The sequence below is a fragment of the Monopterus albus genome, unplaced genomic scaffold (genome assembly GCF_001952655.1).
Source record: "Monopterus albus unplaced genomic scaffold, M_albus_1.0 scaffold76.1, whole genome shotgun sequence".
NCBI lineage: Eukaryota > Metazoa > Chordata > Actinopteri > Synbranchiformes > Synbranchidae > Monopterus > Monopterus albus.
Window position 1 is genome coordinate 2,133,347 of NW_018127956.1, and position 26,603 is coordinate 2,159,949.

The window sequence follows — 26,603 nt, forward strand, 5'->3', positions numbered from 1 at the left end:
GCACTGGAGGATAATGGGTTCCTGGTAGCTTCATATTTGATTCTTCTCAAATCTCTGGTGGTTAATTTGCGTCTTTTCTTCTCAACACGTTTCTGGCGACCCTGGTGACTATTTGCTATAAAATGTTTGATGGTTCTGTGATCACGCCCCAATATCTTAGATATTTCAAGAGTGCTGCATCCCTGTGAAAGACTTTTTACAATTTTTGACTTTTCAGAGTCAGTTAAATCTCTTTTTTGGCCCATTTTTCCAGAGGAGAACATTCTGCCTAATAATTATGCACACCTTGATATAGGGTGTTGATCTCCTTAGGCCACACCCTCCCTCGTTACACTAAAACACATCACCTGATATGCATTAAGTCCAATAAGCGTTCAAGTTTATACTGCTTGGAGTTGGAAATTATGGATAAAATGATGATATGGTCAAAATACTCACTTGCCTAATAATTGTGCACACTGTGTAGACTCAAACAAACTCACCTATGGTTTGAATATAAATAGTATTTTGGCTTGCATTGGGAGTCTTGCGGTAAGGGTCTCTGTAGAAGCTCTCAAAGTCTTGAGGTTCCTCGGGGTGAGCAGGGATCCAGTCTGAGTCAGAGTGAACTGTGATGGGTTGGAAAAGGGAGCCCGGTGACCCTTGGTGGAATCCATATTCCAGAAGTCGCCTTTCTTCTTTTGTGTACTTGCTGTAAAGTTTAGCCAAGTCCTGACGACCAGAGACCAAAGCTGACGTGAGTGTCTCCACGGAATGTTGGATAACCTTCATCTGTCGGGGGGACGTAATCATAACAGTCAGGGTGAAACTGGTAACATGATTTTACTATCACATGCAGATGTTTTTAAATTTGTTCCTTGTTTGTAGGGATGCTCCGATCCGATATTCGTATCGGGTATCGGCATCGATATGAAATAAAATTCTAGATCGGGTATCGACGACAACTGCCCCGATCCGAGAAAAAAACCTTTGCTAGGCAAGTTAACGCTGCGCTGAGATTGCGCAGCATGTTGCATATTGCACACGTGGTGTGCTCAGTCCTCATGTGTTCAAGCTAACAGCATGGAGCGAGGTAGAACATCCGCGATCTGGAGATACTTTGTGACAGAAACGCCAATAAGTCCCGTCGTGTACCTCAAAGTGCCATAAATGCAACAAACTCTCGTATCAGCTGCTTTTGCACTGGATGTGAAATTCCTTGCACTTTAATTTTGAAAGTCAAGCACAAGCTAGTGAAGTTGTTGTGTTATTCAGCTGCTTTTGGATGTCAAATTACTCTTTGCACTCTGGTTCTGCTTTAATAATTTAATAATGAATAATTTGTTAGTTTATTTTCTTTTACAGTGTTATGACATTGTTCATGTAGAGCCCAATCCATTGCACAGGGATGCATACAGTTAATTAGGTAATTCAGCACTTTATAAAAATTTTACTTAGGTATCAGATCGGTACTCTGTATCGGCCAATACTGAATCCCAGGTACTGGAATCGGTATCGGAAGCAAAAAAGGTGGATCGGAGCATCCCTACTTGTTTGGCTACCTGAGAACCAAACTGTATTTAAAATACAATAAAACTCTGATTCTGAAGACTATGGCCTGGTTTTATCTAAGCCCAGCTGTGAAGAATACTTAACTTTGTATGTGAAGATGAAACAATTATACCACTTTCTGATTAGGCGCCACTTAAAAAGAGTTTATAAGTTAGAGTTAATAACTCCACTAATCTCCAATAAATAATTTAATAATTATGTACTATTTTAACAAAACAAGCTTTGGGTTGCCAAGTTCTGTCAAATTTTTATTCAGCATCACTCTCTTTTTTAGCTTGCTCTTAATTTAATTAGAGAGACATCTATAATGGGCTGTTTTTAGGTTCTGGAAACCTTTTCAGCTATTATAAATGTTAACAAACCTTTTAAAATGTTCTCATAATAATCCATCCATAATCCATCATGCCTTCAGATGTAAATGTTAAAAAGGACTTTATAAATGTTGGTTTAGTGTTCTTGTGCAGCGTGTTGATACTCTTGACTTAACACCGAGTTAAACCGTAGTCAATGAAGAGGTCGTAGCAAGATCAAAACATTTACTGTCCACTCTTCATATAACATCACGGTAAAAACTGCAAATAAACAATACAATAAAAACTGTGTCAGTTATGCTTATTTAACCAATACCTATACTATAAATGGTGGTACACTTCAACACACATTCAAATGCATAGTATCAGCTAGCTTATGCACAACTGTAAATAAGCTTCCTCAACGTCACAGCTAATTCTTTTTAACACAATCATAGCAAATGTTAACTATACTATGTCAACTGGCACATATAAGAACTTACGGCATTGCTTCTATCACGTTTCCTAGCACATAAAGATGGATACACATGCCTCAAACAAGAGCCTTATATCCGCCATTTTTCTAATAATAGGAAATCGCTAGACCGGATGTGACGTCATCACCCGGCGCCAATTAGAAAATGAATTTAGAGTTATTTCTTTTTACATATGTAATTATTAACCTGTCCCTTCACCAAAAATGGATAACAACAACAACGTCAACAAGGCAACAAAGTTGGATTTCGGTTTCGTTAGATATAAATTGTAAAAACTTACCTGGGAAGAAACTAGAGCTCTATTTCACATATACCCTTAAAGAAAATTGCGTATTACAAAAAAAATCATTCGTTTATTCCTGAAAAGTGATTACACTGCATCATATTTCAAGTTAAACGACAAGCTCGCCATGATGTTGACACCGGAAGTAGCGTTCGACTTATTGCGATGACGTAAGATAAACAGAGGGGTGGATCTCTTGAATTAAGGCAATACCGACGTCCAACCAAGTTCTATGGCACACCTAACGACACAGCAGTCTATATAAACTTATTTCGGACGACATTATAATCGAATTAATTTTTTTAAAACGTACTTTTTTAGTTTCTTAGGTCTGATTATTGTCAAGAACAGGCAACAGTTAACGACGAGTGAACGGAATACGAAAGCGGAAGAACTTTCAGTTAACAGTACAGCAGAAGTTAGCTGAAGTAGTTAGCTAGCTTGATAAGTAGCCTAGCTGTTGCACGGTAGCAACTAGCTGGCTAGCTTGCTCCGTTTAGTGTCATGTCTAGAATTCCTCGAGATTTCACAGCGTAAACGAGAATACCTAGCTGTTAGCTGCCTAGCTTTTAGACGTCCATCAGCACTCTGTACCACCGTCGAGGCGTAGGCAGGGCGGACTGGATTTGGAGCAGTGACAGGGTTGATCTAACTCAACTGCGGTTTGTGTTTCCCTACGCTAACCCGTGCTTCAGCCGGTCGGAGATTGCTCACTCACACATCCTGGACTTCTCGATGAAATGAGAGGGAGCTTGCCAGACTGAGTTTCTGCGAAATGGCAGTGGAGCTGTAGCACAGCCAAAGCTTTAAAATAAGACATCTCAGACCGGCTCACAAGGAGTGTCAACCTTTCTCTTTGCCAAAAATCATCTGTCAAGACCGCAGAAATGCTGACTGACAACAGGTAACGTCAAGAACCATGTTTACGATCCAGTGTTCTTATTAATACAGACTCATCATTTCATACAATATAATAATAATTGTGTCACTTTAGTGTAATGGAACATTTTAACTAAATTATGCATTGCAGTGATCAAAATACAATTCCTAGGCAGTTCAGTCTGACAGTGCAGCGCCATTATAATATTCATATGCTGTATTCCCAAGCTGTTTATAGATCCCAGTCATGGTATGTTAATCAGTGTGTTCTCATAATGGGGTGCCCCATGTCTGATCATGTAACTGCCTGAGTGTGTTGCTATTTTTGGTTCCTCTTCATCTTCTCTCTTTCTGATACTCTGCCTGATCTCTCTCCCCCTCCCTGCCTCGTTTCTGTCACACTATCTCTTTCACTTTTATGTTCACTCTGCCATCCTGTGCATTTAACAATAGTCTCATCTCCTTCTATTTCTGTTTTGCACAGGAAGCGACGTCGTAGCTGTGACAGTGAGAAGGACCGACAGCTGAGTCCTCAGGCCAAGAGGTCAGGAAGGGGTCCCAGCCTGCTTGTGTCAGATTTGGATTCAGAGGTGAGACTGAATTGATAAATTGAGTAAAGAGTGGTCTGAAGATCAGATTCCATCTGAATGTGTAATGCATCTTTGTGCTAACATTATTCTGTATCATTGACATGTATGGATAGAGCAAGTGACCTTGCATCATGCATATAAATACATGACTCTTTGCTCATGCACTGCAGTGTTTATAGCTACTGCATCCATCCGTGAAGCCGCTATTCAGAGCCTATCTGTGTTCTGTGATTGCAGTCTTCCAGCAGCGACAGCAGCAATGGGATCAGTAGTCCAGAGAGAGCAATAGTGGTCAGCACCAGGCCTTGCATACACAGCCAGAACAACCGCATCACCCAGTACTCACTCAGCCCAAAGCCTGAAGACTCAGCTAGCTCCTTGCAGCGTGGTTGCCATGGTGACAGCAGCAGTGTTTCCTATGACCACATCAACAGAGTCCTGAGGGAGGCGCATTTTAGCAGTCTGCAGACAAGAGGGCGTCCAGGCTCGACATGACCATGACCACTGACCCCTCACCTGACCTTTTGTCTTGCGACTATCAGTGCCAAGACAAACAGCACGGTGGCTCTTCTTTGAAAGCCTCAAGTGACACAATCGGGTCAGGGTGAAGGGGATTTGTTGTGTGGGGAGGTTTACAGATTTTAGCCATACAGGCTCATCCCCACTTCACCATGTACCATTTGTCTAGATCATAAGCACATCTGTCTGTCCATGGCCCACCCACTGTGTTTTTTTGTGCAGTATCAATGTGTATATGTGTGTATGCACCTTGTGCACTTTATAAAGAGATCACTCTCTTTACATGTGTGCGTTGATGTTTGGACATTTTCATTGGTGCTAATCACAGGCAGTGTGTGATGATGAACCGAAGTGCTTGGAAAACTAAATAAAGCTAAGCACTTTACTCAATAACTCCTCATTCTGTTAACTCTCGACTGGGGACGTCACTGCATGTTTGTGTATCTGAAGTGCGAGTTGAAATTAAGTTGATCATGACTGAACAGATTTGCTCAAAAGGAGCTTTATTAAAGCAATCCAATTATTAAAGAATACTTAAGGCCTTGCCTGTTTTCTCGAACCAAAATGGTAGAGTAGTATTGCAGGTAATTTTACTATCTAACTGACTCTAGAACATTCAGGTGTAACAGGTTTCAAGGTAATGGAACAGAGATTCTTTGAACTGCACCACCACAATCCACCCTCAAATTAGACCCTGACAAGTTACAGAGTTGAGAGAAGGCACTGGAGTCTGCAGCTCTGGCAGCAATGCATTCAGCACAGAGTTCCTGACAACAAGGCTCCAAGAAAAAGCTCTGAAAAAAATCTAGAGCCAGGTTCTTACTTTTTCTTTTTTTTTTTACACATATTCTGTATGACTGCGTCATAAGCCTGTCAGCCATACTTGTTTATGGACAGTGTAATATGACCAGTACACCGTTGAAAATAAAGTAGGGGGTGTGAAAGTTATAGTGATTCATATTTTCTGTAGTTTTCCATATAATTTGACATTGAAATAAAATTCTGCTGAAAGTGATGTCTGCAAAATATCACTGACACTAAGAGTTTAATAGCGCACATCAAGACAACTGTAGGAGTAGTGCTGTAATATTCTAAGTACCAGTAGCCTGGATTACCCTTTGGGAATGTAGTAGTTTGTACTGTGTTCTCTGTAATATTCTAAGTACCAGTAGCCTGGATTACCATTTGGGAACGTAGTAGTTTGTACTATGTTCCACAGTATTCAACAACACAGCCTAGTATGTAACTGAAATAACTGGTGAGAGAGTGAAGTTAATCTGCTTTTATTTGGCGACATGACTTCATAGAGTCGCAGATATTTTGCCAAACACAACCGCACGCAAGGTTACTCCCAGTTTCACACTAATTATTTCCTCCATTAGATTTCCATACAATACTTTTGAAATCTGACACATGCACTCTACAACCACTCTCATGGGTATGTTTTAAAAAGTACAGAGTAGACATAAATAATATGTACACTAACACTCATAACATCTGTATTAACATTATAGCTTAGTACCAAAAATATGGTGGACAACTCATTTTTAGTTTTATGAGTTCATAAGAAAAAAATTGTAGTGCAAATTGCAAATCAAGGGATTCTCCCCCAGAGGTTCAGGGTGTGCTACAGAGGCGTAGGAGTTGTTATCTAAAAGAAATCCTGAGATAAAGCATCCACCAGTAATAACCTGTAATTTAAAGACAACCATACTCGTGAAATACTTTTGAGAAGTTCGGCCTCAACCTCAGCTTCCAAGGAGGCACCGAACAGACAATCTAAACATAATGCGAATGTGTCATGTATAGAATAGTCTGATCCCGGTTTCTAATATTAAATAAATTTCTAAAAGGACATTCATGATGACATCATTGTTTGAGAGTAACAGTTCCAGCTGTAAAAAGTTGATCAGTGGTCAAAAGTTGAGAAATGAGAAGGCCGATACTGGTTGGCTGCTCTCAGATGTAATTGAATTGCAAACTGAAGGAGCGCCATCACAGGTTTTACTAATGCAAAGGGGAGAAGAGTTCACTGGACTATTAGAGTTATGCACAGCTGGATTCTCCTTTAAGTCACCATCCACTGTGTCCGTCTCTGTCAGGGATGTTTCTCTTTCACACAGGGGCCTCCACTTGGTCACCAGCTCCATACCACTGAAAAGGGATGGTCTACTTAGGGGCTCACATGGAGGAGTGGGGCTTCTGTCTCTGAGGAGCTCTGGCTCTCCAGCAGCCAGGTTAACTTCAGCAGTCCTAACTGGCTCATGCTGTATGGGAGAAAGGTTCTCTTCCTCCTCCCCATTATCATTCATCAACTGTCCTGAGGAGCCACAAGTGGAAGCTGGGTAATTTGATGGTTGCGCAATGTTGCTGGGTGAGTTGTTAGGCTGATAATGGTTGAGGATGGTGTCAGCAGAGTGGAATGGTAGTAACGGGTCTGAGTATGTAGATGCAGAACACTGATTGATTGTTGCCTGATGGCTACTGTTTGCCCTATCCTGCCTGGTAGCTTGCAGCGGTCCCCTCATCAGAGCCTCAAACTGACGCAAGATCTGAGAAGAAAAAGCATTTTCTAATTCTGTCCCATCAGTCTTTACCAAATGCAGCTTTGCCTTTCAGTCTCTTACCTTGGTGGCTTTATTTGCCTCAGGGCCTGGATGCCCCTCACTCAGCTGGTGAAGTCTTCGTTGCATAGCTCCAAACATTTGCTCCAGAGAGAGGAGGTCAGAGGTCATGAGGCATGCAACAGCACACAGTGCCCGCTGCATGATTGGAGAAAAACAAGATATGTATATTAGGACTGCAAAATATCATAAAGCTATCTTCAATAAATCCTCAAATTTGTTACCATTTTTACAGTGCTGGAAGGATCTTGAAGCTTGCTTGAGAGCAACTCCACCACGACCTCACAGTTGAGAATGGAGCACCTGAGAGATTAAATACAATTAGGTCTTAACTTAGTCCCAGCAACTACATTGTGTGTTAAAAATGAAAAAGACACCAGATGAATACTACAGTATTAAAAAGGGCTAAACAGCCCAAAAGGTTGTATTCTCAATCTGAATCTTGATGCACTAACTCTTTGATAAAGTGCTGGCTCTCCTCTCTGGACAGGAAAACTCTGGAGCCTTCGATCACTCTGCTGATGAGCGCCATCTCCTGGCCGCAGTCCCCTAGCTGCAAGGCTTCCACCCTGAAGACCAGACAGTGTATGACAGCTAAATGACAATAAATATGGAAAAATGGAGAGCATGTGCCTTATCTTATCCTAAAGGGTTCTATTAGTCATACATTAAAAGTGATAATACTACTAAAAGGTCAGATAAATCATGAAGCCTGAAATATTCAAAGGTTAATCTAATCTCAGATCTCATTATATTATGATGTAGGTTAGAAATAGTTCATATCGCAGGATGAATTTACCACGCACCGTTCTGCCAGGTCCCCGCTGCTTTCTTTGCTGGCCCCTGAATGGCTTCCAGTCCCAGCAGACTTGCTGCCTACAGAGATCCTGCTGTTTGCAGCAATGTCCTGAGAAGAGTTGTGAGAGGAGCTGTTGCCGCTGTCCATCTCTTCCCATCCGCCGCCAACCTGCCCTGGGCACCACTGGGTCACTGCTGGAATGGAAGACACATGACAGTTTGGGTGTGAACATTTACTTAGAAGTCTCAAATGCAGTGCAAGCTTGTCTCTCTCGCGCGCGCGCACACACACACACACACACACACACACACACACACACACAAAATATTTGATACTCAAACATCCTATTTATTCCTAAGATTATATTTCCATCCCAACCAATAATGTCTCACCTTTTGGTCTGTGAGCAGGTAAGCTATAGGCACACGCAGGGACAGCCACCTCTATAGGTGCAGATGGCGCCACTACGGCCCGATAATGGTTGTCATGGAGACGGATGCCCTGGTGCTCAGTTGGAGGAAGGACAGCACTGACCACTACCTCTGCAGCTTTCTGGATCTTATCCAGCAGTGAGTCACTGCCTGCTGGGTGGAATGGGTACATATATAAAGATACAGAAATGTGTACAGAAGAACGATTTGATTCATGTGTAGTTCTGCATCACTCACTTGTTCCCTGTCTCCCTGGACTGTACCCAAAGCCCTGCATTCCTGACCTGTGGGAAGAGCCCATACCTGAACAGAAAGATACAGAAACCCTTTTGCATCATGGCTTTCAGTTCATAAAATACAATGACTGATTATCACATGTAACCAACTGAATTTTTTATCAGCCTTTTTCACAGCAGACAAATCTATAGCTAATGAACCTCTTATCAAGTGTTTTGCTTTTAAAAAAAAAATCTTATCAGAAAAAAGTGCAATGAAAAAAAAAAAACACATCACTTCTTTAATGTCACTATCCTGAATTTCTAGTTCTTACATATTAAACACCCTACTACTCCTGTTTTCTCTTGTTGTGTCTAATCAGACTTCTCTAGACCTCACATTTCCCAGAACAGGTACGCCCAACTTAAACCCGAGCAGAGGTCTAATTAGCCAAAATAAGTGAAAACACCTGGGCATAGGTACAGGGCATTTAGCTTATTATTATGTTTTGTTAACTCACCCATTGTTGGGGGGGGATCAGTGAGGGGGGAGATGCCACTTCTAGTGGAAATGGTATCTGTGAAAAGCAACCTGGCCACTTCCTGAATATAGAAGTCACATGATATATGTCACAGATTTAGGATTTATGTGATAAATAAATACAACCTGTGTCTCACCTGTGCCGTGTTCCTCACTTTCTGGTACAAGGCTGTGCCATGGATGGGATCAGGTGGGCCACTGTAAACTTGAAGAGCAGAACACCCAGTGGCAAACATAGTGAATACTGATGTAACACAGCAGCCACTGCATCCTGAGAGTTAAATGGAGCTCAAGGCACAAGTGTCCAGTGGCTAACCTGATGCTTGTTGGATGAAGGTGGAGTTCCTTCTGAGTTCTGTGAGGAAATCGTTTGAGCCATGGCCGCAGAGATGGACAAAAATCTTCAGCACCTGAAGCATCACAAGCAGGAAGTTATTCACAGACAGGAATGAAAGGACAACAACAAACAATACAACTTTACACATTATGGGCACATGACACCTCCATTGCACTGTGTCATATTACATACAGAAGCCTTAGTAATGACACTCCTCTCACCTTGAGTTTGACATGACAGGACTCCACCTGCAGTCTCTCCAGAAGGTATTCCAACAAACACTGCCCACAACCTGAAGATTCATGGGAGATTTCTACAGTGATGGTGGTTAAAGATATAATACTTGCTTTTGGATTCACAGTCAAACTTTCATTCATTTTCACTGAACAGTTGTTCCTTTTACGTTTGAATTCTCATTCTTCATTTGACAGCTACAATTATTCAAATGAAAATGCTTTGCTATGTGACATAATCAGCCTATTCTAACTATAATGTTCACAGTATTTCTCCTTGTTAAGCTCTCCTCTCTGCACATTTGTAGATTACAGATGCTATTTTGAACAGTCATCTAAAGCATTGTATTTGCATGTGCCATGTGAGCAATATACGATATTTTCATCGACTTCAGTGGTGACAGGGTCCGGCAGGGAAGTTGCCAAAGGATACTTCCAATCTCTTGGAAAAGGTAGCCAGGACAGGGGTTTTCATCATCTGCTGTAGCTTTCATCAGAGTGGGCACCTGAAATTGGTCGACGATATGATGGACAAAAGTCTAGATCACACAAGTTGAAGTCGTTGTGCTAAATGTTGAGGTCCACAACCCATTTATCAGTTCGTTGAACGGTGAAACAGATTATGACATGGAAACAAACACTGGCATAACTGGACGAAAGTACTTGACTTGTCCAGTGAAACATGACAAGCATTTACCAAATGTGTTTCTTCATAATGTTAGCTAGTGGGCTAGTTGCAATTAAATGCCACAACTTCACAGATTCAGACACGTTAACGCTACGTCGTATTAGTAATGCTCTGCTCAGATGTTAATTGTTTCCGTAAGTAGCACTGACAGAAAATAGTACTTACTTTCTGAAGAAACGCTAATCGTTCCATAAATGTTGCCATGATTTAGCAATCCTGTCTGCGGGTTACTCATCTTCCTGCTGTATAAAAAATAAAAGAAAAGAGGGCGGGGCTCGAGGTGACAGCTAGCCAATTAGCGAGCAGAAAGTAGCACTCTTAAAGATTATTGGCGTTCTGGTTACGCCTAAGTTGAAAAACATAGCGAATCACTTTCAAGAAAAGTGAGCGCTGACACTTTGACTGGCAGGAAGATAAGCGAATCACATTGCCGAACACCCTGAGGGCCAACTGAGATGACAGGGTCAACAATATGGCGCTGTCCATGTCTTGCAGAAATGGTCCATTTGCTATCGCTAGTTGATATGTGTGTGTCAGATTTGCCAATAATTCAACAAATAGCGAGGCAGAATTATTGGCTCCTCTCTATAGCGCATTTCAGCTGACCATAAGGACTTAGGTTAACGCATGATCACCAAGCACCATGTCTGGGTCAAATGTGTGGAGTCGCAGTCGGGAAAAAATACGACTTTTTTCTGAACTTTTTGCACAGTGTTCGGGAGAGGTGAGGACCGACAAGAAAACTATGCTGCAATTCTGTGAATGTCTTGAACTCAGAAATAGGCCACTTCAATCCATCTAGCTGCCTGTGCTACTTGTGTTTATTCCAGTTGGTAGCGCCACGAAACACAGAGCTTACCCCAATAGCTCTGAGCATTTTCTTTGCTCCATATTATAGGAGGCCAGTGTTGTTGAAGTTCCCAAATGAGCACAAATGTCCCACATATAATGATTCCACCTTAACAGCTTTAAATTGAATCCACGTGGATTGTAGCAAGGTTAACACCACAGATCCAGTATGTCCATTAATAGAAAATTATTGTAAATCCAGGGTCGTTATGGGGTAAAAGGATAACTTTTAACAATCTTTGTGATTCAGGCGGCAGCCTATGGGAAGTGTGTGGCAGCTACCACAACAGGAAGACAGGAGTTGAAGAAAGATATGTGTGCCAAGGAATTTGAAGCACTGAAGACCTGCTTTACAAATGCAGTAAGTGATAATGTCAGCAATCCTTCTGGTATTGTGTAGTGGTCATTATTTAAAAGTTATTTTTTATTACAGGGGAAGAAAAGAGCCAAGTAAATGGAGCCTGAGCCATTCTGGCTGTATTAGAAGAGTGAATTCAGCAGAGCAACAATAAAATCAACTTAGGGGGAGGACATGAATTTGTGTTGAGTGACCTGTAATGTTGGAAGTACACTGCTGCTACTGTACTTGGTTGTAAAAATGAGCTGACACTTTTTTAAAAATTACATTGTTGAGACTGTACATTCCTGTCATCAATCAAAACAATGCATTTTTCAGCATTACTATTTCCTGTATTTTGCAAGAGTCATCAAATTCTGTAATACAGAGATGTGAATGTACGTTGCTGATATCTTTCTGAACTGTCTGAACAAAGACCAACAGACAAATTTGTAGCAGATGTTTTATTTCTTATCGCAAAAATGTACAGAAATACACAAGAATAGTCAGAAATATAGCCTCTTGTACAAAGCGAGATAGGTCCGGTATGTGTTGATATGCCAAGTGATGGAGCAAGAAGAGGAGCTGGATTACTAAGAAACACTACAAACACAATCCAGACTTACTTCCATTGTCCAATGCCCTTTACACATTGTGCAAATCTTATTTGATCGTAATGACTGTACTGTTGACAGTAAAGATATGTCTACGGAAGAAAAAAAAAAAGACCATATTTTGCTTTGTTACATCACAACTGCAGTATATGGAATGGAAGGCACTGATAAGCCAAGAAAGAAGAGATACTGAAGAAGGAATGATTAATATCTGAAGTCATGGATCCAGACGGCCTCGATTAAGTGGCCTCATTGTCCACAGTTTATCATTATGATGAAGGCTACTCTATATACTTTGTAGCACCAGCATTTGGTTGAATTAAGCTACTTTCATTTGAAAGTACCAGGAAACAAAGCTTAAAGTGCTTGAATGCACATTACATCCAATATATAGTAAATGTAGGGTCAACGAAACTCTAAACAATAACAGATTCACAATATTTACATCTCAAAGTAACAGACAAACACAAGCTGACCAAAAAACCTGCAGAGAAGTAAAACAAACAGATCTTACAAAACATGAGGTGAAAAGGAACTGGAATCAAATCCACGAGATGTATGTCCTGTAAAAACACTCCATAGAACAGTATTTGCATAGATTTATATACACTTAAACAGTAAACTCTGTAAAATTCTCCACCCTATAGAAAAAATAATTTAATATTTACATACACATTGCTCTTGAAGACTCTAGGTTATTTGCAGTGTACACAGTATCACACGTCTATATGTTTTATGAAGGCAACAGAGAGTTAAGGCAATGATATGGTCCACAGTGTGAGGAGGTTCTGTATATGCAGGTTATGTTTGAACTTACTGTCAATTCACTGAGTGAGAATCTGTCTGTTATTTTACTCCTCCATCCTCTGAGGCCTGTTTAATCTGCCGTGAGTGCACCATTGCCCCTGCCAGCAGCTGCTCCTCCAGGGCAGCGTGCAGGTCTGAGCCTCCTAGGTCCAGCAGGGGCTCCAACCCAGGAACCCTCTTGGAACTATCAGTCTTCTTCAGGGGCATTCCAGTTTCTCTGCTTCCCACTGCCCTGCGCCGCCGCCTTAGATCCGTCTCCCCCTGGTCCCTGACTTTCTCATGGGAACCCTGAGGCTGAGCCTCGGCTTTGACGGCCCCGTCTACCACACCTTCTCTGGAGTCCAGCTGAGCAGCAGCTTTCTGTTTGAGGTCTCGTCCTCCATTCTTCAAAGCTTCACCATCTTCCCTCTCAACCCCCTGTGCACCTCTCTCAAGTGTTTCATCGTTTGCTTTCTGGATCTCCTGCTGCAGTCTCTCATCTGCAGCTTTTTCCTGTGCCACTTTCACTTTCTCTGCTTGCTCTTTCTCCAGCTCCTGTTCTCTGGCCACCTTTTCCTGTCTTTCCCTCTCCTGCAGTTCTTTTTCTAACCTTTCTTGCACCTCTTTATCTATCCTTTCTCTCTCTTCTCTTTTCTTCTCCAGCTCCTGCTCTCTGGCCAACTTTTCTCTTTCCAGTCGCTCTTTTTCCTGTCTTGCCAGCACTTCTTTCTCTATCCTTTCTCTATTTAATCTTTCCTTTTCTAATTCTTGCACTCTGGCCAGCTTTTCCTGCATCTCCTTCTCAAGTTGCTCTTTTTCCAGTTTTGCCTGAATGTCATTCTTAATCTGTTGTGTTTTAACATTTTCAGTTTTCTTTTGTTTCTTATCTAAGCTTCTTTCTTCATCTTTATCTGCCTGATTATTTTGTGGCACAGACTGACTGTCATCCAGTGCTTTCTTCCCCAGTGGCACTCCCCTTGCCCCAAGCTCATTCTGTTCAGGAGATTCTTCTCCAGGTGCAATGTGGCCATCCTCCTTGTAAGCAGGTACAACAGCTGCTTCAGCAACCCCATCCCCTCCCTGAGCTTGATGCTGGGCCACAGCATGAGGCTCAGGCCCTACATCCTTTGGAATGCCAGCTCCCTCCTTCGGCTGCTTCAAGTCCAGGCCAGGGTCTTTGGGCTTTGCTGCTCCACCTTCAATCACATCCAAGTGTTCCGGGATGCCCTTCTCTGCCTCGCCTTCAGCAACAGCCCCTTTAAATTATAAACACTTTGTCACATTTCTTTTAAACTGAACCCTACCGCCTATGTTATCTGTGCTCTCTGCACAGCATCATGTGCATACGCACCAGCAGGCTGTATCTGGTGGATTTCCTTATGTTGCTCTTCTATGACAGCCAAGAGTTTTTCCTGCTGGTCTAGAAGCCTTTTCTGTTGCTCCTGTTGCTCCTTAATCACCTGCAGCAGCACCGCATGGTCAATCTGGCCTTCTGCATGCAAACACAAACAGTGAATTAGAACAAGTCACAACCTGCTCTGAGGCTTTTGTTAGGGATCTGTGAGAAGCATAGTTAGACTGATGTGGGACCAGGCTCTATGTAAGAGAGGACCAAAGTATTTATAGATTAATTCAAACACACATCTTGGGATTGTAGCCTTAAATGTAAACTGGAACGCGCAGTAATGGGCAGCTGTAGACATATATGAACTATGTTAGAAGATAAGATGAGCGGGTGGATTCAACACAGGTGCATCATTTAGTTATAGAATAAAAACAAAGTACTATATGAATACCTATAAATAGATAAATGACTCCAAGCTAAAGAGAAGATAAGGCAAGAGGGAGTTCATACCTGCAACCAGCTTTTTTATCACTGTGATAGGAATCCATCAGAGAAAGGAAGAAAAAGGGGTCAAAATGGAGATGGAGAGAGAGGGAAAAGTAGACAACAGAGAAAGAGTCAACAAAAGCCCAAACTATTTCAGCTAAAACGATCAGGCCAGGTCAAGAACTAAAAAAAGACACTGCTCAGGTTAGAGAAGAGATTACATAAGGTAAAACAAGCAAAGTGAGATGAGGAAAAGCGAAGCAGGTGTGTAAACAGACTGCAGCAAACCCCTTCAAATTCTGTTATAATACAACTGCGTACTACACCTTAATATCAATAAAGAACTGTATTTCACAGGCTAGAGAGACTGGCACCTCCACCACCTTCATACAGCCAGTTTTTCTATAGCTGTGTAATTGCTGAATGCTGCTACTAAATGTGTCCCAACTTAGCTGAACAATAATATTTTTATGTCACTATAGTTTGGATTACAAATAATGAAAAATGTATCAACCAAATCCCAAAGTTGCTCTTCAGTGCAACTTGTTTTAGGGTGCTAGATATGTTTCATCTTCCAGAGCATGTCACAGAATTCACTGCCAAGTAAAACCCATGTTTATTCCCATCGACTTAAACACTTTCTGGTCTACATACCATTCATCTTCTCATCTACTGTGTCTTTGTTATCTGCAGCTAGGGCCTCGTCTGAAGCACCACGATGCTCTCCTTCTGGAAGTTGTCACACAGTTAGTGTTACCCTATATCTGTCTTTTCCCAAATGCCTTACCCTACAGTAAAACAAGAACTGTGACAAATACTCACGTCTTCTTGCAGGATCTGGAGCCCTGTCCACTTTGTCTACCTGCACTGCTGCACCCTGATCGGCTACATTCTCTGCAGGATCAAGCACCTCCACTTTATTTAGTGGAGGAACATCCTGCTTTTTATCTGATTTCTCCAGCACCTCACTGGGCAGGCCTTCACCTTCAACCAAAATCACTTCTTCCCCCCCAGCACCCTCTGCAGGCTTCAGTTTCTCTTTATCCTTCTTGTCCTCAATTTTCATAGCATGCCCGTGCTCTTCATCTCTGTTGGATTCTTCCTCTCCCCCTCCAGCTATTTGTTTCTCAGCATTATTCTTTCTTGTGTCTACCATGACCTTCTCATGAGGGATGGGGGGTTCGTGGCGATGGGCCTCCACCTCTGGCACTACACCGCCTGGGTGAACAGACAAAAGGTCACTAAGTCTACAGAGCTCAACATCCAGCAAAGATTCCAGCTATGATTCAGTTTCCTTACCGGCAGCATCGGGACGGTCCAACTGCACCTCCTCTTCCTTCTTCCTCTCGGTTAGCTCGGGTGATTCTACTGGTCCTTTAATCGGCGGGGGCTCAGCCTGGTTCCTCTGCACAGACTCCACTACCTCCGCAGCCCTTGGGAGGTCAGGTTTTTCTATCTCCACTGGCTTCTGGTTTGGAGTCGAGTCTATATGCAGACACACACACATAACAAAATCTATTACAACACAGGCTACTGCTACTGGATTACATCCTTTATGTAAAATATCCAACCGATTCCTAAGACCCTTTAGGGAAAACAACTAAACAAGTTAAAGGTTTATACAGTGGGTATGGAAAGTATTCAGACCCCCTTAAATTTTTCACTCTTTCATTCCCAAAAAGACTCATGGCTGTATTAGCTCCAAAGGTGCTTCTACTAAATACTGAGCAAAGGGGCTGAATACTTATGACCATGTGATATTTCAGTTTTTCTTTTTTAATAAATCTGCAAAAATGTCAAAAATTCTGTGTTTTTCTGTCAATATGGGGTGGTGTGTGTACATTAATGAGGAAAAAAATGAACTTAAATGATTTTAGCATATGGCTGCAATATAACAAAGAGTGAAAAATTTAAGGGGGTCTGAATACTTTCCGTACCCACTGTACACCCATAAAATAACTTTTTTCATGCTAGGAATCTCTCTTTTTTAGTATTGCTACTGTTTAGCTTTTTAGGTGCCTTTGCTGCAGTTTCTATCAGAGCCAAACTATGTAGTCTAAGAAATACAACGCCCCTTACCTTAACTAAAATAAGAAAGGATTCATTTTGACACCACATTTATTTGAGCATTTCTTGTCTGAGAAAAGTTAAATTACTATATTCCAGTTACTAGCCCTGACGTCTACTCTTTATTTTCTTGTCCAGTGCCGTTTACTGTACACATTAACAGCAGGCATTAAATGTCTGTGCAAATTCTCAGTCATCCAGGTCACAGTATGCTGAAAAAACTTAGAAGGCGGCATCTGGATGTAATTTTAGGTAGAAGACATTTCAGGCAGTCATTGCAGGCATTAAAATAAAATAACACCTAGGAATGTCTCATGTAGACTGTGTAACCCGATACACTCAGCTGTAACTGATTTTCAGCTGATTTCTGATGACTAGGTCCACTAGATGGCAGCAAATACTGACAATGGCAGGACTGACACTATGGGTATGGTACAATAAAGGAGAAAGAGAGAAAAGATAAAGAGGAGTTAAAATTAAAACCAACAATCAGAAAAGGTGTTGAGCTTCATGTGGAGCAAAAACAAGAAGAAAAAAAATGCAGTGAAGTTAAACAAGGATTCAAAAAGAAAAGAGCAAAAGATGGAGACAAATATGTTCCTGTGATCAGTGAACAGGTTAAAAACCACAGGGTAAAGGAGAGGAAGTGAAATTGAAAGGTGCCTCCTGTTTCACCCTAAAGCTGAGAATATTAACTCACTGATCTCTTTAACATCTCATCTCCTTTTGTTTTGTCTGCATCCCTCAACCCATATCACCCCTTCCTTTTATACAGCCAGGGCTTGCAGGCATTTTATAGCTGCCACAGGAGATATGGGGGAAGACAGGGCTGTACACATTGTATTTTTTGGGGGGGTAGGGGGTGAGCAGGGGTAGAGGGGTGGAGAGAAATTGCTGGAGTTTGAAGGGCATCACTCTCTCGCTCCATCAATGTCAAGCACTCAGTGCTGCTCCCAGATATTATCAAGGGGTTATCTCTTCACCCTGCCTGTCTGCGAGTCACTCTGCCTGTCTCCATCTTTTCTTTTCACACAGATGAAGGGAACCCTTTCTTTTGGTGTGGCTTTGTGCTTTTGTTTCTGTCTCCCTGGCACTTTGCTCCTAGCTCACATTTTCCTTACGCTGCTCCGTTACGGTGATGCAGTCATGGCTTTAAAAATAAAACAGGAAATAAACGTCTGCCACTGTGCTGCCAGAGCACTGCTTGGGGTGGCTGTGGCTCACGAGGTCTTCTGACCAGCAAGATGGTGGTTCCACTCCCGGTCTCCCCTGAGCAAGACACTGAACCCCAAATTGCTCCCGGTGGCTTGACTAGCACCGTTGTGTGGCAGCCTGTCATCATCAGTGTGTGAATGTGTGTGTGAATGGGTGAATGGTGTATCATCTCCCTGTAAAGCGCTTTGGCCAGTGCATAAAAGCGCTATATAAATACAGTCCATTTACCATTTGCTGTCCAATCTCAGACGCTACAGACGACTATGGATCTGGCCCACTGAGGCAAATGTTTTCATGGCTTATTAGTAAACCACTTTCCTCTACAGTTCATCAAGTAGATAAGTGATTGCCAACTATTACCAAATATCATTATCCCTACCATGCACTTCAGCCACGCCAGGTAGTTGCGGGTTGTTCTTGACAGGTGCTGGAGGAGGATGGGATCGGCCCTTGATGTGGCTACTGGCCGAAATTGAGAGGGTGGTAAAGGTGCTGATCAGCAGGATGCCCAGACCCACACAAAGCACCAGCTACAGGATAGAGAGAAACAGGGAAAGCATAGTTGGTCAGAAACAGTAAACGAACATACTGTCCCTGAGCAAATGACTAGGAAAGCACCAGACATGACAATGTAACCTGAGAAATGATGCCATTCTTATGGATTTTCCTGTAGATGAGAGCGGGACATATGAAACAGATGAGGCTGCCCATGGTGGCTCCAGTCAGACCCAGAATGGTTTCCACTAAAGACAAAGGAGCAGTGCAAAAAAAAAAAAAAAAAAAAACACACTGTGATTTTCCTTAGTAATTCTTCTACACTTGTCAAGGTAAATAAACATGAAATAATAACCAAAAATTAATGAATAAACACTGGAAACAGTTACCAGAAAGCAATAGATAAACAATTAATATAATTAAATTACAGTAGTGCATAAACAATTCAAATAATGAGTTCAAAGTAATGCAAAAGTCTAAATAATTTGCTAAAAGTAATACAGTAAGTGTAAATAAGTATTTAAAAGGATAAACTATTGAAATACTTCAATAAAAGTAATGCAAATATGGTCAAAAGATCCAGCTTGTGCAACTCCAAGTGGTCACAGTACAATTGCACCTAAATGACCTCAACACCAACTATAAGGTGTCTGAAAAATTATATACTCACTTCTTGTAAAAGTGACTTAGCATCTACATTGAAATAAATAGAAATGAATACACATGGAAAATGATGGGGGTGATTAAAAAATATTTAAGTTTATCTGATAAGGATGTGGGGCTAAACATGACACCACTGCTGCCAGAGCTGAGGGGTTTATGTAGCGCTGTGAACAATGTGTCCTATCGTTTCTCCTAAAACAAAATAATCCAAGAAATTCCTCAGATCTATGCCTCTTATCGCTAGCTTCATTCATACCTGCCACCCACCCAGCCCTATGCAGGCTCCCCCATCCATGCCACCCTGCTCCTGGCAGCAGCGAGTCCTGGCCCTGCCCGTCTCTGTGGACCGGACTGGCTGGGCATCAGGCCCGGAAACCCATCGTTCATCCAGACGACGGATGCCATATTGTCTCCCTCAGATTTAGTGTCCATTCTCCCCAGGGTCCTTACCTCCCTTCGCCTCAGTCTATTAGTCTGATTAGATACACAAAGAGCCAGCCAAACCTGCTCTGCATGTGTGTCTGTCTGCCCAATCAAAAGTTTAACAAACAGCCACCATATAAAAGGATGAATAAAACATCAACTCCTGCTATCGCCACCATTTTGGAGCACATTTGTGAGAGGGGCGAACAGACTCTAAAGAACCTGACAGAGAGACAATACTGGTGTGTACATGGACTTGTGTGTGTGTGTGTGAGTGTGAGAGAGAGAGATAGAGAGAGAGAAAAACAGCCCTTTCTTCCTGTCTGCCCATCTAAGAGGAGATAAAAGTTAGGGGTCTGATTTAAGGACTGCGTTAGAGTGTGACAGTCACTGACTCGTAAAGTCACTTTCACACACGTCGTAAAGCTCCCCAGCTACTCCGCCCACATAAAGGAACGCATGCACCTTAAAGACCTCAAGTCAGGGAGCTGCACACATGTGAAGGCATACAGTTTCAATCCATGCCTAATTATTCACACACATGATGTACCGTTGGGGATGAGAATGCCTCCCAGCATGGTGCCAAACACAATGCAGAGGGTGATCATCTTGAAGCGCAGAGGAGGCATGTATCCTCCGGCAGCAAATGTCCCATCCTTCTGCTGCAACACGGAAACAGACAAATGAGAAAGAGAAGAAAGAAGGAAAAAAGGAACAAGAAAAAAAAAAACAAGCACCGAGTGTAACCAATCTCAAATTTACAATTCTATTTCTTTTGGGCAGGACACAAGTTTTCTGTCTTGATGATACACACCAGACAGCGTGCATAGTATCTTGAGCACTGTGCACAATGCCAGGATCATTTCCACCCCAAAAAAGAAACACTTTAGCAAGACTTCCAGTTCTGCAGGAGGATAAAAAAACAATGGCGACAAATGGTGCAGTTCTGAACATGAAAAACATGAGTATGCTGGGAATACCGCTAAAGAAATAAATCCATATCACAGTTTTACAAGTCAGATGTGTTTACATCTGGGGATGATAAAAAAATTCAATAGTTGCTGCAGTTAAGGTAAACAGCAGGTGTTTCCAGGGTGCTCTGTTTACATGGAGCAAAACATTTCTGTTTTTATTAATGTCAAACAGCACTATAGAGAGGATGCAAGGGTATACCAGAGCCACAATGATAAGTTCAAGTGTAAAATATAAAGATTAGGAGATGTATTGAATTTAATCCAAAGGTGGTTATCCCTCTACTATACATTATTCAGACTTAAAAATACTGACTTAAAGCTACACTGTGTAACTTGTTTCAAATATTTTTGTTGTAGAAATCTGCTCCAAAACTTGTCTTTATGTGGAGAGGTGCTGTCGAAGTCTCCTCTGACCCAGACTCATTGAACAGCACTGGCAGCAGCGCAGAGCTATTAGCTTCTAAAGGTTTTGGGCCAGACTGACCTCTGTAACCAAAGATTTTTAATTATTTCTGCTTGATCAGCAAGTTGTACTGCCTTCTCTTTTATTGTAATTTCATAATGACAAATATCTGAAGAGCTGGACATCACGTGGCGGAGTGTAGCAGATCGTAGTAGAGCACAGTGGAGCAGGGAGAGGGAGTGCTGGGTGGAGCAGAGTGGGTTGATTTGGAGTTTCATGTTCGTGCTACCTTAAGTTACATACTGTAGCTTTAAGTAATAATTTCCTGTTGGCTATGTAACCACATAAGATATTTCTGGTGTTAGAAGAATGTAAACCGTCCTCAGAACACATGCAGAAGTGTATGAGTTGTATTTGAACTCACCTGCTGCTCAAAAAGCATGGTGTTGATGGCCTGGCGGCAGGGCAGGATCATCATAGGGAACCCCACAGCCACAGACATCATAAAGCCAACGCGGATGATCTCCGTCACCAGGTTGGACGGGAAGTTCATCAGCACGTTGCCCTCAATGTTTTCTGTAAAGCTGACGTAGCCAAAGAACCCCACCTGGTTAAGAGAGGAGTGAACAGAATCAGACACAGGGTTGACAAGAAAGCAAAACAAGGGAAAAATGAGTGCATAGAAGTTGTTTTTAAATTTTATTTTAAACTGGGCAAGTTCCTCATTGTTTTCTAAATCAAACTGTGGGCACATGCATACGACATTTGCTGTGCTGTCACCTTTTAAGACTCAGTTTTAATGAATAAAAGACCAATTTTATCACTGACACTAATGCATAGATTGTCAAACCTAATCACTAAGACATTAAAATAGTAACTGTCAGCATTCATTAACTTTATAGGCACTGATCTGAAGATGCCTTAAAAAGATCAGGGTAAGCAGACACACTGTGATATTACAAAATCGCAAGGTTTCCATGTGACAGCTGTGATGATCTGGTGTGAATGGCGATGGCATTTCAACTCACAGTGATGTAGAAGATGGTGACTACGTTGAGGGCCGAGGTGAAGATGGTGCTCATGCGTTTTACAGATGGCTCTTCCAGACTGTCGTAGGTCGGCAACACCTGCCTGTAAAAGACAAGCAGCCCAAAAACGTACTCTGCACATTGTGTGACTCTAAACCATTCCGCTATGACTGTTTTGCATTCATGTGTTGTCTGAATTATTGGACATACAATCTTTGCAACGGAAAGTGACACTTCACTGTTCCAAGTCTGGCAGGAAGGTCAAAGACAGTAGGCCCATAGATGCTACCTTAATCGGATGAGTTGTCTTTTTTCTGCTCAGACAGCAGACAATGTGATAGGCTACATAATTCAAATCTGGTACTGGAAGCTGCTTTGTACATTTATAAAATAAGCAGCCATATGGAGGCCTGTTTGTGCCACATCACTCTCATCATGCACTTAATCAGCATCCAAATCAGACAAGTTACTTTGATTTTTTTTAGCCTGAGATCAAACACTGTAAGGCAGTCTCCTCAGCAACATATAAAAATTTCTGTTATCTGCTGAATTGTAGTCAGATGTCTTGTTTGACTCATTCTAAGGTCTTTCATGTCAGCACATTAATGTCGGTATTTGAATACATACAGTTTTCCATTGAAAGCAATTCACTACCTAAAACATCGTGTTTAAAAGTCAGACAAGTGCAATCAAAATTAGGTATATCTTACGGACTTCTTTTTTTTTTTTGAGAGACTAAGACATCACACTGAAGACTGTGGGCCTCTACAGTAAGTGATAAGAAACAGAGCAGCCAGTTTTGACCAATAACTAATCTAACTAGACAGGACTCGGAGACTGCATGTTAGCTACCTTTAGCAACATGAACAAGCCACATGAGCAAAGAGTAAATGCCACAAATGACTAAACAAATGTCCCATGCATACTGACATAGTAATGTGTACTTAACTGCTCTTCATAGATGCGCACAAGACATACTACACTTACTACCTGCTCTCGTCTTCACTCCAGTGCTCATCGGCGCACATTGGTGACAAGGGGGCTCACAAACAGTGAGCGGCACTCACAATGGTGAATAAATCCTGTATCCAAATTATATGACTGATCAGCATCAAAATCTAAGAAGTTTTTCTACGGGCCATATCCTACCTCTACTAAAAAAAGTCAACAAAATTACTTTTCAAGTTATGCTGTTAATAAACAAACAAATGCCTGCCTGCAAAAAAAAACAAAAAAAAAAAAAACCCTTGGCAGAAGTGCTAACAGAAACGAAATGACTGGCTGTAATATGCCAGCTCCCACTACAAATGAAAAAAGGTTAACAGAAATGTTAGCTAAATATTTGTTGCCCTCTTGCTAATGTATTCATTTTTCTTATGATTTTTCCCCTCTCACTTATGTGTTGTTTTACTCTTTGATTCATTAACTGATTGCACAAATGGGCACCAAAGTCTCACCATATCATATCACTGTAAAACATCAACATACAAGTTGTCTATAACTTTATCGGACATTCACATGAATGCAACAGGTTTTTACACGAGGAATTGTTTCATATGAACTGCAGCATAAATGTCACTTGTTTATAAAATGGCACTAGATGGAAGTAATGTCATGGCAGTGGGGGTGTAGCATGTAGAAGTCACTGCATACAGTGTGTGTGTGTGTGTGTGTGTGTGTGTGTGTAGGGGGGGTATAGAATGGTTGACAATAGCCAAGGCTGGCTGAAGCTGAACCCAGGCATGGGCCCCTGTCATCTTCTGTTCAGTGCATTATGAGAGTGTGGCGGGGACCATCGGCACAATAACCAGTGAATTTACAGGCTTTACATACATATATACCAGCAAGTGCCTGGCAGATTTTAGAGCCTTGTAAACTTTTCTGGCAGAGTCTTTGTACTTGCCTCCTCTCTTTCTTTCTCTCATATACACATATATATATATGTGTGTGTGTGTGTGTGTGTGTGTGAAAGGAAGAAAGGGAGAGAGGAGACATGAGAGTGAGAGAGAGCAAGAAACCATAACTGTCTCTGCTTCTTGAGCTCTCTTTTGCCTCGCTCTCTTTCACACACTCTGGTTTTATGAGCAAGCACTGCCCCGTGGTGCTATTCCTTGACGCTTGTTTAATCCGTGAACTAGTAAATCTCGTAGCCAAGGTTAAATAAAATGGCATATTGTAAGTGGGGACCTAAAGCATCTAATGGTCACTCAATAGTCCTGACTCAGAGGCTAATGTGTTTTTATTTGCTTGAACACTGCCCTTAAACGAAGTAAATATGATGGAGAAGCTCTTACAAATGTGAATGAGGAGAAAGTGTGTGTGTTGGGAGGGCTACGTTTGGTGCTGTAGATAATATAATTAACTTGGAGTTGAAAGCATGCTGACAGTAGCATCACAGAGGGACATTTTCACTGCACATTTTTCTTATGTCCCACTATTATGAGCTAACGGTTCCTCAACATGCAGCCAGACAACAACAGGGCCAGCTCCCATCCTGTCATAATGGTGATGTTAAGTAATGTTTTAACTGAAAGTAAACACATTTCACGAATGTAATAAAAATCCAATGTGCTGAGAGCTGTTTAATCAGCCTGTGAATACATCAGTGTGTCTGTAAGATGGCGGCAGTCCAATGTGTTGATTAGTGGTTTGGCTTAAACTGCCTGCCGCCTAACAGAGCGCTTGCCTCGCTTGGCCTGACCGCAGGCCAAGAAATCATCCTGCCAAATATCACTCAGCACTGCTAGTGGGAACCGACACACACAACACACATGAGCGCACTTTCGTCTTCTTTACCTCACTTGCTGATGTGCACGTCCCACCATACTATAATGTCATGTTGGCTTTGCGCGATTACATTAATTAAAGTCTCGTTTCAGTCTCAAGGCTACAGTCACCCACTCCTGCCACTTAGCTCACTCTGTCTCACAAACAAACCCATACACCACCACCACCACCACCACCACCACCACCACCCAAACATCTGGCCCCTAATGACCTCACAGTAACACTTCCAAGCATCCTTCCGCTGCATTCAGATCGAAGACTCATGCACTCATCCCTTTTCATCAACTCAACTAAATGCAAACCCAGGGCAAGCACTAAAGTGTAGAGGACAGGGCAAAAGAGGCAGTGACAGAGCATGCAGGTGGGTGACGATGGAGAAATTTGTGGTTACTGTAACTCTGAGAGGTGACAAGTAAAAGTGTGATCTCTGAAGTCACTGTGGGGAAGGTTAATGGAATGCAAAGACTGATGAAAAACCCTTCTTACTATAAGGCAATAAAGGTATTTCAGTGCACATACAGGAGCTGCCATATCAGCTAGGTCCATGTATATTAAAGCTACACTGTGTAACTTGTTTCAAATATTTTTGTTGTAGAAATCTGCTCTAAAAATTGTCTTTATGTGGAGAGGTGCTGTCGAAGCCTCCTGTTACCCAAACCCATTGAACAGCACTGGCAGCAGCGCAGAGATATTAGCTTCTAAAGGTTTTGAGCAGGACTAACCTCTGTGATCAGAGATTTTTAATTATTTCTGCTTGATCAGCAAGTTGTGTTGCATTCTCATTTATTGTAATTTCATAATGACAAATATCTAAAGAGTTGGGCAAAGCATGGTGGAGGGTGATAGAGCATAGTGGAGCAGGGAGAGGGAGTGCTGGGTGGAGCCGAGGGCATTTGATCTGAAGTTTCATGCTATGCTACCTTAAGTTACATACTGTAGCTTTAAGCAAACTGGACAGAGGTTTGCCTAAATGTTTTTACTCTCCTTTCTTTTTAGCCAACACTTGTCTACATGTTATCAAATTTGACTTTTTTGCAGCAACTTGAAATTGTTGTTTTTGTAACATTAAAAAGTGGAAGCGTGAACAAAAAGCAGTTTAAGCCTCAGGTTAATCCTAGAGAGGACAGACCACATGATGGAGCAGTATCAGATGAGCTGCCTGTGCAAAGTACATCAGCAAATTAAGCAACCTCCCTTTGCAGCTAGAAACCCATTACTGACAACAAATCTGTCTCTCCTTCATGCCAAACTCACCATGACCCCCTCCACTGTGGCTTGACAGAATGATGTGCTGTAAATATACATGCACTAATTGTGACATTTGCTCAGTTTCAACATGCAGCAATGAAAGATTCAATTTACTCTGTCACTGTGTGAAAAAGCCCACAGTTTTAGGACTACTATTAGATTTTCCTTACTCTGAATCAAAAAGCTTCCAACTTTAGAACTGCTTATATTCTTATTTGACATTACATGGTCCTGTGCAGGTAGCGGGGCGGGAGGAGTACTTACGACTGACAGGCGAAGGCCATCCCACAGATGGGGAGACAGCGAAACACACCCTCCCAGCGCACCACATTGACCTGCCCTAGCCACCAGCGGCTGAGCAGCCCGTGTTTGAACGAGGACAGCACCATCTGGGGGGGAAGGGGGG

General features: G+C 42.0%; 5 protein-coding genes across 16 annotated transcripts in view; 2 read left to right on the plus strand and 3 right to left on the minus strand.

The window, feature by feature from the left end:
* amz2 (archaelysin family metallopeptidase 2) overlaps positions 1 to 2,704 on the minus strand; it is a 6,298-nt gene extending 3,594 nt beyond the window's left edge. The window contains exons 1-3 of one of the 5 annotated variants that reach the window (XM_020606342.1): positions 2,619 to 2,704; positions 1,914 to 2,123; positions 483 to 771 (exon numbers count right to left, since the gene is read on the minus strand). In XM_020606342.1, coding sequence (XP_020461998.1) covers positions 483 to 771 — 289 coding nt within the window. In that variant the 5' untranslated portion in view covers positions 1,914 to 2,123; positions 2,619 to 2,704. Of the gene's footprint in view, positions 1 to 482; positions 1,065 to 1,913; positions 2,166 to 2,344; positions 2,419 to 2,618 lie in introns of those variants that run through there. The other 4 variants (XM_020606339.1, XM_020606341.1, XM_020606340.1 and 1 more) reach the window with 4 other exon arrangements.
* Positions 2,705 to 2,831: 127 nt separating this feature from the next.
* On the plus strand, positions 2,832 to 4,994 carry LOC109963648 (protein FAM104A). Its single transcript, XM_020606343.1, has 3 exons — positions 2,832 to 3,525; positions 3,985 to 4,090; positions 4,328 to 4,994. The coding sequence occupies exons 1-3, from the start codon at positions 3,509 to 3,511 to the stop codon at positions 4,583 to 4,585; spliced, it is 381 nt and encodes a 126-aa protein (XP_020461999.1). The 5' UTR covers positions 2,832 to 3,508; the 3' UTR covers positions 4,586 to 4,994.
* An 882-nt stretch (positions 4,995 to 5,876) lies between these two features.
* Positions 5,877 to 10,760, minus strand: tepsin (TEPSIN adaptor related protein complex 4 accessory protein). 2 transcript variants are annotated; one of them, XM_020606131.1, is made up of 13 exons: positions 10,643 to 10,760; positions 10,223 to 10,295; positions 9,778 to 9,869; positions 9,536 to 9,629; positions 9,357 to 9,424; positions 9,200 to 9,281; positions 8,701 to 8,766; positions 8,425 to 8,613; positions 8,040 to 8,226; positions 7,689 to 7,802; positions 7,458 to 7,536; positions 7,237 to 7,371; positions 5,877 to 7,161 (listed from the first exon to the last, which is right to left on the minus strand). In XM_020606131.1, exons 1-13 carry the CDS (start codon positions 10,679 to 10,681, stop codon positions 6,526 to 6,528), a joined length of 1,854 nt encoding a protein of 617 aa, XP_020461787.1. In that variant the 5' UTR covers positions 10,682 to 10,760; the 3' UTR covers positions 5,877 to 6,525. The 2 variants fall into 2 exon arrangements, with proteins under 2 accessions (XP_020461787.1, XP_020461786.1); XM_020606130.1 differs by having other exon boundaries at positions 8,425 to 8,616.
* Positions 10,761 to 10,896: 136 nt separating this feature from the next.
* ndufaf8 (NADH:ubiquinone oxidoreductase complex assembly factor 8) lies at positions 10,897 to 12,112 on the plus strand. The gene is made up of 3 exons (XM_020606132.1): positions 10,897 to 11,201; positions 11,577 to 11,687; positions 11,760 to 12,112. The coding sequence occupies exons 1-3, from the start codon at positions 11,121 to 11,123 to the stop codon at positions 11,778 to 11,780; spliced, it is 213 nt and encodes a 70-aa protein (XP_020461788.1). The 5' UTR covers positions 10,897 to 11,120; the 3' UTR covers positions 11,781 to 12,112.
* slc38a10 (solute carrier family 38 member 10) overlaps positions 12,113 to 26,603 on the minus strand; it is a 20,477-nt gene continuing 5,986 nt past the window's right edge. The window contains exons 7-18 of one of the 7 annotated variants that reach the window (XM_020606126.1): positions 26,462 to 26,586; positions 22,163 to 22,265; positions 21,559 to 21,741; positions 20,308 to 20,419; positions 18,813 to 18,919; positions 18,556 to 18,706; positions 16,194 to 16,379; positions 15,717 to 16,112; positions 15,549 to 15,623; positions 14,919 to 14,939; positions 14,415 to 14,555; positions 12,113 to 14,319 (exon numbers count right to left, since the gene is read on the minus strand). In XM_020606126.1, coding sequence (XP_020461782.1) covers positions 13,124 to 14,319; positions 14,415 to 14,555; positions 14,919 to 14,939; positions 15,549 to 15,623; positions 15,717 to 16,112; positions 16,194 to 16,379; positions 18,556 to 18,706; positions 18,813 to 18,919; positions 20,308 to 20,419; positions 21,559 to 21,741; positions 22,163 to 22,265; positions 26,462 to 26,586 — 2,796 coding nt within the window. In that variant the 3' untranslated portion in view covers positions 12,113 to 13,123. Of the gene's footprint in view, positions 14,320 to 14,414; positions 14,556 to 14,918; positions 14,940 to 15,548; positions 15,624 to 15,716; positions 16,113 to 16,193; positions 16,380 to 18,555; positions 18,707 to 18,812; positions 18,920 to 20,298; positions 20,420 to 21,558; positions 21,742 to 22,162; positions 22,266 to 26,461; positions 26,587 to 26,603 lie in introns of all 7 variants that reach the window. The other 6 variants (XM_020606123.1, XM_020606124.1, XM_020606125.1 and 3 more) reach the window with 6 other exon arrangements.

Coding starts and splice junctions, on each gene's coding strand:
- LOC109963648 (XM_020606343.1), top strand. Junction 4,091..4,327: donor TGTCAGATTTGGATTCAGAG/GTGAGACTGAAT, acceptor CTGTGATTGCAG/TCTTCCAGCAGCGACAGCAG.
- ndufaf8 (XM_020606132.1), top strand. CDS start 11,121: ATGTCTGGGTCAAATGTGTGGAGTCGCAGTCGGGAAAAAATACGACTT. Junction 11,202..11,576: donor TTGCACAGTGTTCGGGAGAG/GTGAGGACCGAC, acceptor TTTGTGATTCAG/GCGGCAGCCTATGGGAAGTG. Junction 11,688..11,759: donor AGACCTGCTTTACAAATGCA/GTAAGTGATAAT, acceptor TTTTTATTACAG/GGGAAGAAAAGAGCCAAGTA.
- tepsin (XM_020606130.1), bottom strand. CDS start 10,681: ATGGCAACATTTATGGAACGATTAGCGTTTCTTCAGAAA. Junction 9,425..9,535: donor CTTCATCCAACAAGCATCAG/GTTAGCCACTGG, acceptor CTGCTCTTCAAG/TTTACAGTGGCCCACCTGAT. Junction 8,227..8,424: donor ACCTGCTCACAGACCAAAAG/GTGAGACATTAT, acceptor CTTCCATTCCAG/CAGTGACCCAGTGGTGCCCA.